The 13,170-nt window shown below is 40.8% G+C and overlaps 1 protein-coding gene across 2 annotated transcripts in view; it reads left to right on the forward strand.

Annotated features, from left to right (window-relative positions):
* The window catches only part of NME7 (NME/NM23 family member 7), a 184,442-nt gene that overhangs the window by 67,283 nt on the left and 103,989 nt on the right, over positions 1–13,170 (forward strand). For both annotated transcript variants that reach the window (XM_054044388.1, XM_054044383.1), the window contains 3 exons: positions 2,743–2,793; positions 6,126–6,333; positions 12,712–12,817. In XM_054044388.1, the coding sequence (XP_053900363.1) occupies positions 2,743–2,793; positions 6,126–6,333; positions 12,712–12,817 (365 nt within the window). The remainder of the gene's footprint in view (positions 1–2,742; positions 2,794–6,125; positions 6,334–12,711; positions 12,818–13,170) is intronic.

Here is a 13,170-nt window from a genome sequence, read left to right on the forward strand (position 1 = left end):
GGCTAACAAGAACAATTTACCTCCCTCCCTCCTTGTAACAATCTTTTATGTACTTGAAAACTGTTATCATGTGCCTCTTCAGTCTTCTCTTCTCCAGCCGAAACAAGCCCAATTTTTTCAATCTTCCCATAGGTCGTGTTTTCTAGTCCTTTAATCATTTTTGTTGTTCTCCTCTGGACTTTCTCCAGTTTGTCCACATTCTTGCCGAAATGTGGCACCCAGAACTGAACACAATACTCCAGTTGAGGCCTAATCAGCACAGAGTGGAGTAGAAGAATTACTTCTCATGTTTTGCTTACAACTCTCCTGCTAATGCATCCCAGAATGATGTTTTTTTTTTTTTTTTTTTTTTTTTTTTGCAGCAGTGTTACACTGTTGGCTCATATTTAGCTTGTGATCCACTATGACCCCAGATCCATTTCTACAGTATTCCTTCCTGGGCAGTCATTTCCCATTTTGTATGTGTGCAACTGATTGTTCCTTCCTAAGTAGAGTACTTTGGATTTGTTCTTACTGAATTTCATCCTATTTATTTCAGACCAGTTCTCCAGTTTGTCCAGATCATTTTGAATTTTAATCCTATCCTCCAAAGCACTTGCAACTCCCAGCTTGGTATCTTCCTCGAAGTGTATTCTCTATGCCATTATCTAAATCATTGATGAAGATATTGAACAGATCCAGACCCAGAACTGATCCCTCTGGCACCCCACTCAATATGCCCTTCCAGCATGACTGTGAACCACTATTGATTACTCTCTGGGAATGGTTTTCCAACCAATTATGCACCCACTTTGTAGTAGTTCCATCTAGGTTGTATTTTCCTACTTTGTTTATAAGAAGGTCATACTAAAGTCAATATAAAGTCAAGATTTGGCTCTAGGATCACAGAGCCCTGCTCCCCGGACACACCACAACCTGTTGGGCATGAGTAAGGACAGGGCCAGGGCCAGCCCATGCGTGGATTTTGAACCCCCTACCTTGTGCCCCCCCATGTTCCTGAGCAGCAAAATTTGGTGACGAGGGCAAGAAGAAAGGAAGAGTTAGTAGATCTCCCATGAAGGATTTCCCCAAGTCACTGCACTGCTCCTCAGCTGTGGCTGTGTCAGACCTCTCTACTCAACATCTCTGAGAGGAAAAATCATTCTCACAGGATTCTTACTCTTGCATCTTGTGGTTCCAGTACAAGACAAAGGGAGGTATTCCTTTATCTTTTCTGTCCTCTGAGGTGGTGGTAGGACAGTGCTAGACCACTCCTTCAGTAGTCACATATTGTTGTCTGTGACTATTCCAGTCCCCAGAACCTGCTCCACAGTTCCAGTTCTTGAGTGCAGCCCTCTCATCCCTGCAGTCTTCTCTTAATATGAACCATTTTGTGGCCTGACTTAACTTCTGCTGTCTTGGCGTGTTGCTCCTGGAGCATTGGGTGCTTCCTTGTTTTTATATGTCTGTTTCTCTGTTGAACCACTTTATATATTTTGGATTTTGCTTACCTTGAGGAAAAGAAATCCAAACAGTTTATATAAGATGTAAATTTTTATTACCTTTTGTTTAGAAAAGTCCCTTGCCTGCCCTGCAAAATGAAATATTATTATTAATGAACCCATAATTGGACAGTGATGTGGGATGAATCTAAAATGGTGGCTGGGTATTTGTGGTTTTCACAGGACCCTGTACTTTTGTCTCTTGGACTTGCACCATATTTTTAGTGATAGCCTATAGTAATGCCAAAGTCCTAATGCCAAATATCCCTCTAGGTTGGCTTGTCCAGATCAGCTTCTGCTTTTTTAAATTTATTTATTTATTTTACTGCTGACATTTGCCTGGCAGACCCTGTTAACTTGATTCACACCTTTTGTAAAACCCATTGCTTCGATATGAAAGCAAGGGCAGACGCCTGCTTTCATATGTCAGTTCTCCAGTCTCTTCAGCTAATCACTTCTCAAATCAGCTCATTGTCCAGATGAATGTAACTTTCCATGTTCTACAAGTGGGGATCTGCTGACAGAGAATGGGAACTAGGGTTACAGCTAGCAAGATTGTCTTTATATTTAATGCCATAGGAGATTTTTGACTAAGCAGTAGGGCTGAGCAAATATTTTGAAAAAATATCCACAAATATTTGTTCAGATTTATACATTATGTAGCTTAGACTGAGTTCATGCCCCCTTTCTGTACACTTCCCATGAAGATTCTAGTGAATTAGCTTATTGGTAAGAATTATTGCTGAAATAGGGAATTTTAAGCAAATATTTAGAATATTTGTGGAAAGTAGTTTTTGATTTGACATAATGAGTATTCACATGAAAAGCTTCCTTCTGAAAGCGTCACTCCTCCAATCAATAAATAGAAACATACCACAAGACCTGTCCAATTAAAAAGGCTCAAATTTTGAATGTCAGATACTTGCAGTTGAAAAGCAACGCATTTAGAACTACTGGAAGGATATACTCTTCTACAGATTAGTTACATGTTGTGTAACTCATTCCTACAAGATTCCATACAAGCCATGAGCTTAGTAGAATTCGAAAGAGGACCCAGAGGATTATCAATTTTTCTGGGTAAAAGGAATATTCAGAGTTGCACTTGTTATGATAAAAATGTATCAGGTATATTAACCCTGATGCTTTAGGGTATAAGCCACCCACAAACTACCTGGTATTGGGAGAAACTTCCCACTTAGGCACATTAATGAACAATTATACATTAATGATTCATGCAAGGTTTTTTTAAAATCTTTTCTAGGAAAGAAGCAATGGATCTCCACGTAGACCATCAATCAAAGCCCTTTTACAAGTAAGTACATTCTTTTGAGGTTATGTTCATTTACTGTACAGGAAAAGATTGTCCTGGAGAATTTTCTTTACAGTGCATGGCATTCATTTCACATGCCTGTGACACTACAAGAATGTGGCAAAAACAGAACTGGGCTTAAGTTTTAAGGGAGCCTATGCAAAGTTTTGTGTGGGGACCCCATCCAACTTCCTCCTAAGATGGACCTAGCTGTCCGGTGCCTAGTTCCACAATCCTATGCCCCATCGAGCGCCAATGAATGCATCCACCCTATGAGATGTGAAAAGTACCCTAGCTAAAAAGAAGCATGAGAGGGAGACTCTCCAGATACAGAATATGGCTTGCAATCAGTGAGAATTGCAGAGTACCATCCAGTCCTGGATACCCTTCTGGTAGCAAATACGCAAAAGCACAAGTATTTCAAAAATTGTGGCACCTGGGGCACATGTCTTATGTATGGCTGGTCCTGGACAAGATACAGAACTCTGTGTAAAAAGAACAGGAGTACTTTTGGCACCTTAGAGACTAAGAAATTTATTTGAGCATAAGCTTTTGTGGGCTAAAACCTGTGTGTGGCTCTGCTGTTTCATATTGCATGAAACTATGAAATATTTGATCTCTCCAGAAACACTGGATGAAAATATTTATATATTGTGTGTATGTAGCTGTATAAAATCTTTTTCAGTTTCCTCATGCATCAAGTTTAATTAGGGTGCATAATGGATAAAAATGCTATTTGTTATTTACATGTAGGCTTTATCCGACTAGCAAAGATGGTGGGGTAGCTAATCTATTCCTGAGTCTGGACCCAGGTTAACAGCTTTTATCACAGTGTAATTGGTCAAGGCCAACCCTAGTTAGGGTTTGTCCCACACTGCCACTTACAACGCTGAAACTTTCCTCGCTCAGGGGTGTGAAAAAACAGTTCCCTGAGCGATGCAAGTTTCAGCGCTGTAAAGTGACAGTGTAGACAGTGCACCAGCGCTGGGAGCTATTCCTCTCGTGGAGGTGTTTTTTTTCCAGCACTGGGACAGCTCTCTCCCAGTGCTGGAACCGCGACTACACAGCTACGTTAAAGTACTGTTGTGGCAGCGCTTTAACGTCAGCTGTGTGGACATACTTACGTTTTTGGTCATGCAGAACAAGAAATTGCAACTGACAGAGAGCCAAGTGCAGCACTGTTGTGAGGTTCCTGAGCATTGGGAATATAGTAATTGCCACCTAATTCTAGGAGCAGCAGTTGGTTTGTGTAGGTGCAGGTTGTTTCCTTCTGTCCACTGTAGAGAAATGACCCTACGAAATGTCAGACTATAGCAGGGGTCAGCAATGTTTCAGAAGTGGTGAGCCGAGTCTTCATTTATTAACTCTAATTTAAGGTTTCATGTGCCAATAATACATCTTCATGTTTTCAGAAGGTCTCTTTCTAGAAGTCTATAATATATAACTAAACTATTGTTGTATGTAAAGTAAATAAGGTTTTTAAAATGTTTAAGAAGCTTCATTTAAAATTAAATTAAAATGCAGAGCCCCCCGGACCGGTGGCCAGGACCTGGGCAGTGTGAGTGCCACTGAAAATCAGCTCGCGTGCTGCCTTTGGCACGCGTGCCATAGGTTGCCTACCCCTAGACTATAGTATAGATCCTAGGAAAACAAAGAGTTGTCATTTTTTCTTTGCTGAGTAAGTCTGCTTGAATAAATTTATAAATGAACAAGAGTTCTGTCTGCAGTGTTATTTCATGGATTGCTAAACTAATGGCCGGCTGAGAAACTGTAAGCCCTCTATTCACTATGATGTATTCTGTCTGCCATCCAGTGATACCTGATATCTGTTGTATGGGATTTTGCTATAGTAAGTGAACCGAAAAAGTATCCTCACACTGATAAAATTTAAATTCTCATACCCAATTACATATAGCATTTTATTAGAGGTTTATTATGGTGTTTCATAAACAAGGACTTTCAGATTTAATTGGCAAGATCGGTAGTTAATGAAAGTTTACTGAATAGCAGGAAAAAGTAGCTATTAACTTTTGGGGGATTAAATGTTAAATTTCGTATTTTACATATGCATTAACGTAAATAGCTTGCGCAGCAGTTATTTTTAAGAAATAAGGAGCATTTCAGAAATTATTTTTTGTCCCTGTGTCTGTATTTGTCTATAAGCCATAAAAAAGTAACCTTAACAATAACTGAATAAAAAAAAATCTTGCACAACTTTTTCATTCATTGTGCAGCATCCAGCCTTCAAACTGAATGAGGGGGGTTGCTGCAGAGATGATAGTATGTGACTGTGTAACTGAAAGCTATATCATGATGAATATGTTCATGGGAGCAGAATTAAGGTTACATCTATTCAAAGTTAACTTTGGGATTTCCTGGTTTTTGAGTCTTTAACCATGCATTCCTTATGTTTTCCTCACATCACCTTCTCTTTATTCAAATCTTTCCCCAATATCTGATGACTTCCATGATACCAAGAAATTGAGAGTTTGCAATACAAAAAGTAACAAACAACTTTCTTTTCCCTGCTCTGTATTTCCCATTATATAGTGACTTCTCAGTCTGTCTGTTTCTATGGAAAGACTGCAGCAGACTGCAGGGAAGGGATTGTCTTTATCTCTGTGGCTTGTACAGCACTGCCTGTGCTAAACAAATAAGAAATTAATGTTATAAAATTACATACAGTATATTTTCATCTTATCTTACTTTTTCCCTTAATCACACATTATTAGCAAAGCTAATAGGGGCCTCTTTCACTAGAATTCAGTTTCCCATTTCAGTGAGGGACAGAGATTAGAGTCCCCTCCATGTCTCATGGGGAAGAAGCACATGGTGGAGTGAATATTTTGAGGCGACACATGTTTGATGCAAGGCCTCTCACAGATGTGAGGGAGCATGCACAGGTTGAGTGTGTGTCCCTCTGTGAGAGAGAGAAGCTAATTGGAGAGGATTGCAAGTACTGGATAAGAGGATTTAGAGGTGGATGAAGAAGGCAGAGGTCTCTAATAGGAGTGTTCATGTTGCCTTAATGGGGAAAAATGTACAGGCTGAATAGAGTCTGTTAGATGGGCACCAATGTGTCTACAATGTGGAAGGAGCATTGAGCACAAGTGGAAAGAAGGAATGGCTCACCCGTGGTTTTTTGCCTCCATTTCCCCTGCCTTATCCTACCCAGTATCCCTCCAGAGCCTGGTGTTACACACCATCATGTGTGATAATTTGTGCTGTGGACTGTTATCCTTTCCTATGACACTAGTGAGAGTTGAGAACCGGTCCATAGATTTTGTTGTTCTCTGTATAGTGAATTCCCTGCCTGCTCTATGTTTGTTTTGCAGTGAGCTTCTCCAGTTTATTGCAAGTGGTCCTGCTGTTGCCATGGAGATCTTAGGAGATGATGCTGTGTCTGAATGGAAAAAGTTACTGGGACCTGCAAACTCTGGCGTGGCTCGTTCTGATGCCCCGGGCAGCATTAGAGCAATGTTTGGAACAGATGGCATAAGAAATGCAGCTCATGGCCCTGACTCTTTTGCTTCTGCTGCTCGAGTAAGTTTTTAAATATATTTATTCATTATGTTCATTTGCTAAACTGTATTTTTACTTAATCTGATGATCAGGCTGCAATCAGTACAGAAATCCCATTTATTTTTTTCATTTGAAGTTAGTGCTGATTTAAATGTTCTTCAGTGACACATTTGTAGACAGTCTCTTTATCCACAGTGCAAATAGCAACTGTGCAAGCTACACTGCCTATATACTTCCACCCCGGCCTGGAGGGACTAACCTTAAAAAATGTGGCCAAGGACACTGAGACTAACCCATCTGCCACATTCTACACCACTTTCTGGCAGAATTCGATTATTATTTTTTTATAATTTCAGCAGATATTGAGGTTTGTAAGATTTTTTTTTTAAAGATTTTTATCTATTTAAATGTTCACAGCTGCAGGAAATTATGGGGAGGCAGTCAGGTAATTCTTTAATGACAGTAGACATTGAGATTCAAAAGGTTAAAGCTTTATAAGCTGCAAAAACTCAAATTGTCAACATCACATGTCAAAATGGACAGAGTAAAATATCCTTACATGAACTAATACCTGCTCTTACTATTCATTCGTTAGTCCCTTTGTAACAAGCCTGATTCAAAAATCTAAATCACTGGATTTGACCCATAAAGTCTTACTTTGTGTATATGTGTAAATTTTGATTATTACCAAAGAAAATATTTTTGTTGGTTTATGTGTCTATGCTAAAATCAACATTTGCCAATTAAAATGTAATCCTTCCAAGCTTATATATAATACAGATGCTTTAACTTTGAGTTAATTAGGTAGACTGCATGGCTTAGCAATGCAAATTCTAAAAAGCTAGGAAATAAGCAGTTAAATCATTCAACGCCCCATCAACGTTCCACTCATCCCTTCCCAACCATAATTACTTCCTTTCCGCCACCCACAGCCCACATATCTCAACCGTCAGCCTGAACAATCAGCAGGCACCCTGGAATTCCAACCATGTTGAGAGCTTATAGTCCTGTGTTTTGATGGTTCATATGAGTAAGAGCTTTCATAAATTTCATCGTATGTGGCTTTGGACTGGTGTGTGTAAGTGAGGTAAAATGTCATTTTACAATCAGTTTGCAATCTGTTTTTCTGTAATATTTAGGAAAAGCTGTAGGATTGGGTGACCTCTTATAAATATTTATGTAGAAGTTAGAGTTGAAATTTGTGAGTGCATGGTGGTGTTACAGATGTGTGGTTGCATATTGATCAGTATGAGTGTGTGCTGTGAAGTGAAATAAATGGGTGTTTGAATGACTTAACACAAACTGAAATACACCAATAAATAGTTGTAGCTGAACAAGCTTAACTCAAAGTTAACAGAGGTTCTGTGTGGACATTTCCCATGTTTTAATAAGCTTGTATCAATGTTAGCAGTTAATCATGTAGATGGCTCTCTCTCCTTTATATCCCCCACAGATTCCCAGATCTTCTGTGCATATCCTGAATTGCCCCAGGCTTCACCTTGCATAACCCTGCTCATCCTTAACCATCCCCACTGCCAGCTTCACCACATGCTCCCCCATACTTTGTTCCCTAACATGCCCCTCTTCATTCCTACCATGCTCAGCTTTTAAAAGTTTATATGTATCAATATATACATATTGTTACATATTATCATTGGCAGATATAAACATTGCCAAAACTTAAAAATATTGACATGCATGTGTTAGGGGAGTATAGGGGCATGCTTAAGGAGCAGGGCTCTGATAAGTGACACGTTGGGAGCTCTGGGTGCTATGGGGGAGCAAGTGTCTGAGGTGGGGTCTGGGTGGGAACTTGTGGGGGGGGATGTGATGGGTTCGGTCACAGAAATCCCCTTAAGACTGTCACCTGATGTCTGAAATTACCTCTGAGACCGTTTTCCCTGCCAGCGTGGGACTTCCAGAACCCTGCCTTGTTGAGCCAGACACGCAACCTGCTGCAACACCGACTGAGGGTCTGGTCCATGTTCCCAAAGCTGCAGACTTAACTGAAAACAGCTCAGCAGGTCACCTGTCTCCAGCACCCAGACACCCAGTTCCCAATGGGATCCAAACCCCAGATATATCTGTTTTATTCTATATAAAGCTTGTACAGGATAAATTCATAAATTAACACTGATAGAGAGATATGCACAGCTGTTTGCTCCCCCAGGTATTAATCACTTACTCTTGGTTTATTAATAAACAAAAGTGATTTTATGAAGTATAAAAAGTAGGATTTAAGTGGTTTCAAGTAAAAACAGACAGAACAAAGTAGGTCACAAAGCAAAATAAAGCAAAAACGCGCAAGTCTAAGCTTAATACATTAAGAAACTGATTACAGGTAAAATCTCACCCTCAGAGATGTTCCAATAAGCTTCTTTCACAGACTAGACTCCTTCCTAGTCTGGGCCCAATCCTTTCCCCTGGTACAGTCCTTGTTAGTTCCAGCAGACATCTCAGGTGGTAAGCATGGGTTTTCTCATGACTGGCAGCCCCCTTTGTCCTGCTCCACACCCTTTTATAGCTTTGGCACAAGGCAGGGATCTTTTGTCTGTGCTTGGCCCCCACCCCTCCTTCTGAATGGAAAAGTACAAGATTTAAGATGGATTTCAGTATCGGGTCACGTGTCCCTGTGAAACCTCATTCTTCATTACCAATGGGCTGGCCCACATGTAGACAGGAAGGCTTGCAGGTAAATAATCCCATTCACAGTTCATTGATTCTGAAGCACCGTTAATGGCTTCCACTTAATATGTTTACATCAGTAATACAAGTTTATATCTTATTTTTGTAACTAAAAATAAATTATTTTTCTATTTTTTTTAATACATGCAAACAAATAGGATGAACACACACAGTAGATTACAAGCTTTGTAATGATACCATACAAGGGGTATTCAACATAAAGCATATTCCAGTTATGTCATATTCATAAGCATATTTCCATAAAACACATGGAATGCAACATCACCGGGGACATGGGGAAAATCTGTGGGATAGTGGCACTGTAAGGAGTCATGGTGAGTGAGCGGCACAGGGAAACTTGGGTTGCATATGATACGTTTGGAGGAGAAGTGGAATTTGGGCTGGAAGGGGCCTAGGAAAGGGAGTAGTGAGGCTGGGTGTCATGTTCTGTGATCCAATCCAGACGAGTCAGGGGTTGTGGCACCACCTGCCCTCTAGCCCTGGGTGCCTTAAATGTTCTGCTGCTGTGGCTCACAGCCTGGACACCAGCAGACAAGCATTCACTGAGTATCTCTGTGTTAAGCAGCTCTGGTTCAGCAACTCTGATTTCAGCAGCCCACTTGTTATACCCCAGCCACACTCTGGTATCCACCAGCCATGGTTACTACTAGCCAAGTGACCCTTTAACTTGCATTAACAATCACTTCAATCCAAACGCGATAAATTGATCCCCGAATCGATGCCCGTACTCCACCTCCGCAGGAGGAGTAAGCGGAGTTGACGGGGGAGCCACGGCGGTCGACTTGCCGCCTGGAGGACGGCTAGGTACGTCGAATAGCGTAGCTGAAGTTGCTACCTTAGATCGACCCCCCCCCCCCCCCAGTGTAGACCAGCCCTAATAAGCCCCTTGCCCTCTTGCATTGGGATGCTGTTAGGGTCACAGTGGTTATTCGTGCTCGTGGGTTGAGTCTGTAAGATTGAAAGATCCAGATGTCTTCACTTGGAAAGGTAAGAGTCAAAGTGTGGTCTGGTCTCTGCGTAAAACTTAGGTCGACCTAGCTATGTCACTTGGGGGTGTGAAAAATTCACTCTCCTGAGAGATGTAGTTAGGTCAACCTAAGCCCTGGTGTAGACTCCACTAGGTGGATGGAAGAATTTATGACTGTGACGGAAAAACCCCTTCCATCTCTGTAGCAAGTGTCTGTTATAATGGCGTAGCTGCAGTGCCGCAGCTGTGCTGCTGTAGCCCTTGTACTGTAACTATACCCTGTATTTCTGCTCTGGCATACCACCAGCATAGCTGAATAGCCGCTTCTGAAGAAAAAGGCTGTGGGAAAAAATATCTGTTAACACAGCATTTTAGTTAGAGAAATAAGTGTGTGTTTTCTGTTGATAAGATTGTTGCATTACTATACTTGCATTTAATTATTTAAAAAATGCTGCTTTTTGTAATATTATGGTAATTACTTTTGAAAGGCTAGGTAATTTTTACTCATCCTATGACTGTAAATGTTTAGCTCACTATTTTGGTAGACTTGCATATAAATTTATATATCTTTGTGTGTGTGTGTGGGTGGGTGGGTGGTGCGGGGGGGCTCTCTTTACCTTGTGAATACTGGAGTTTATCTCTGACACAGCAATTGGGATTATGAATTTAATGGGCAGGTGCCATACAATGGTAGGTGGCTACATACCAGATGCCAACAAAATTAGTAGGGTGCAGCTTTTAGAAACTTTCCTGGGAGGAAAGAAAAGTCAGTTAAAGCATACTGGGAAAAATCTTTTGAAAGGGAAGCAAAGTCCTGGGCTCGTTTGATGATGGTTGAATTGTTCTTCTCACAGAATGAATTTCAGATCAAGTTGAGGGTTTGTCTGCTAGGCTATCCAGGGATAACATCTCCATTTTTACAGGCCAAAGTTAGGGTAATCTTCGTTTAAACATAAAGGTAGGGACGAGGTTCTTGTTTTTAGAATTGCACATAGTTTTAGTTTGGTATTCCTGTATCAGAAGTGTTGGTTCGTTTAGTCATTTCTCTTACTGTTCTTTCAGGAATCTGTTTTGTATATAGCTAGTTACAAGTGTTACACTTGTAAATATTTTCTTATTTTGTTTTTTCCTGGTGTTGTGGGGACTGCTTTATTTATTTAAAGTTAATGGCAAGAGACCAGAGTAGAGTCTTTGAAACATGCTCTTCATTATCTATAAAAAGATCCAGATATGTGTAAACACTTAAAATAAGGGTACATTTGGTAGCAGCAAAAACAGAAGTAATTTCTTCTTTTCTATTGAAAGAGCCCCTAAATTGCATTGTTTAGATAGGGATTACAAGCCATTACAGGGACAAGAGCTATGAAGTGGGAAAATCTGAGTTCAGCTTAATTTCTTCTGAAACACAGTACTAAATAACTGAGGCCTTGTCTAAACTATGGGGGGGAGGGGGAATCGATCTAAGTTACGCAAGTTCAGCTATGTGAATAATGTAGCTGAAGTTGATGTACTTAGACCTACTTACTGTGGGGTCCACGCTAAGCTATGTTAGTGGGAGCCACTCTCCCGTTGACTCCCCTTGCGCTTCTCGTTCAGGTGGAGTACAGGAGTCGACGGGAGAGCGATCTGCGGTCAATGTAGCGGGTCTTCACTAGACCCACTAAATTGACCACCAATGCATCAATCGCCATGCATCGATCCCCCGTTAAGTGTAGACAAGCTCTGAGAAGGAACTCCAGGAGATAAGCTTTACCCCTGAGACTGTTATATAAGGAAAAATCGGATGAATTGAGTGGTAACATCGCTAGGTTATTATTTCCTTTAAAAGGAAATTAATCAAATTCCCTTTTTTAAGTTGAATAACGCATCTTATTGGAGGCCATGTTCAGGGTGATTGACTAATGTTTATTGGCAGGCTGTTCTGAGCACAGTGAATGAATAGCATGGAAGGAAGGCATGGAGTTGGCAGTGAGCAAAGGAAACAAAAGGAGCAATTGGAAAAGAGGCTTGATCAGAAGATGTGTGACAAGATGTCAGGTTTGTAGGGCACTGCATTTTGGTGCAGAGCTATTCTGCTTACTCACTCTGGCAGCCAGAGCAGATGGGTCTCATTAGCTTACATTCAGGAACATAAAAGGTAGCGTCTTTAAGTCAAGAAAAGGGCTTAGAGAAGGCAGACAAGAAGTTCAGGCTAAAGTTTGTTGTTTAGGATAATCCCAAGATGAGTGGGAAGGAGGTCTGTTTGGACTCTAGCCTTGTGTCTGTGTGTGCCGTATTGAGAACTGAGTGGGGATTCCAACCATTCCCACAGGCAAAGGATGGAATGTGGGAGGCGAGGGGATGAGATCAGCGATATAAATGAGAGAGAGGATTTATGGAGTAATTTTACGGTGAGAGTGAAAAAGCTTGACCTGAATGCAGAAAACTAGGAAGAGCCAATTTGGAAGAGGAGATTATGGCAGCAACATTTTGAACAGACTGAATGCGAATAGATGGAAGTGGGAAAGTGAAGAAATGCTTACAGCAGCCAAGGTGGGAAATACCCAGGGCGTGGCTAATCATTGTATCAATGGTGCTAGAGAGAGAAGTATAAATATAGGTGTTCTTATAGCAGTATATAAACAAATGAGGCTGTGGATATCACAAAACAATACTGTGTGTGCTAAAGATCTGAGACATGCAACTGTTTAACACTAAAATATTTTCAATTTCAATTATACCCCCAGGAGCTGGAGTTGTTCTTTCCCTCAAGTGGAGGTCGTGGTCCAGCCAATAGTGCAAAATTTACAAACTGTACTTGTTGCGTTATTAAGCCTCATGCTGTTAATGAAGGTGAGTAACATGGGCCTGATCACGCTGACATTACTAATTTGGGGGAATAAAAGTTTGCAGAGTCAGGATGTATATTTCACTACTGACTCGGAAGTGCTGTATAGCACAATCGCGGCCTTTTAGATGGTTTACTGCTGTGATTTCTGTCCTCAAAGAGAAAATCATGTACTTTTGTTTGGATACATTATATTTCAGAATAAGGAAAACCAAATACAAATCTCCATGAAAGAGTGTCACTCACTATAAGGAACAGCCATCTCAAATTGCCTAAAAGTTTTCACCAGAGGCGAAGGGTGCATTACAGTGTGACAAAGTTCCTCCTTTATCTTGGTGGGTCCTGCGCTTATTGGTGG

Source organism: Malaclemys terrapin, chromosome 1 (assembly GCF_027887155.1).
Source record: "Malaclemys terrapin pileata isolate rMalTer1 chromosome 1, rMalTer1.hap1, whole genome shotgun sequence".
NCBI classification, from domain to species: domain Eukaryota; kingdom Metazoa; phylum Chordata; order Testudines; family Emydidae; genus Malaclemys; species Malaclemys terrapin.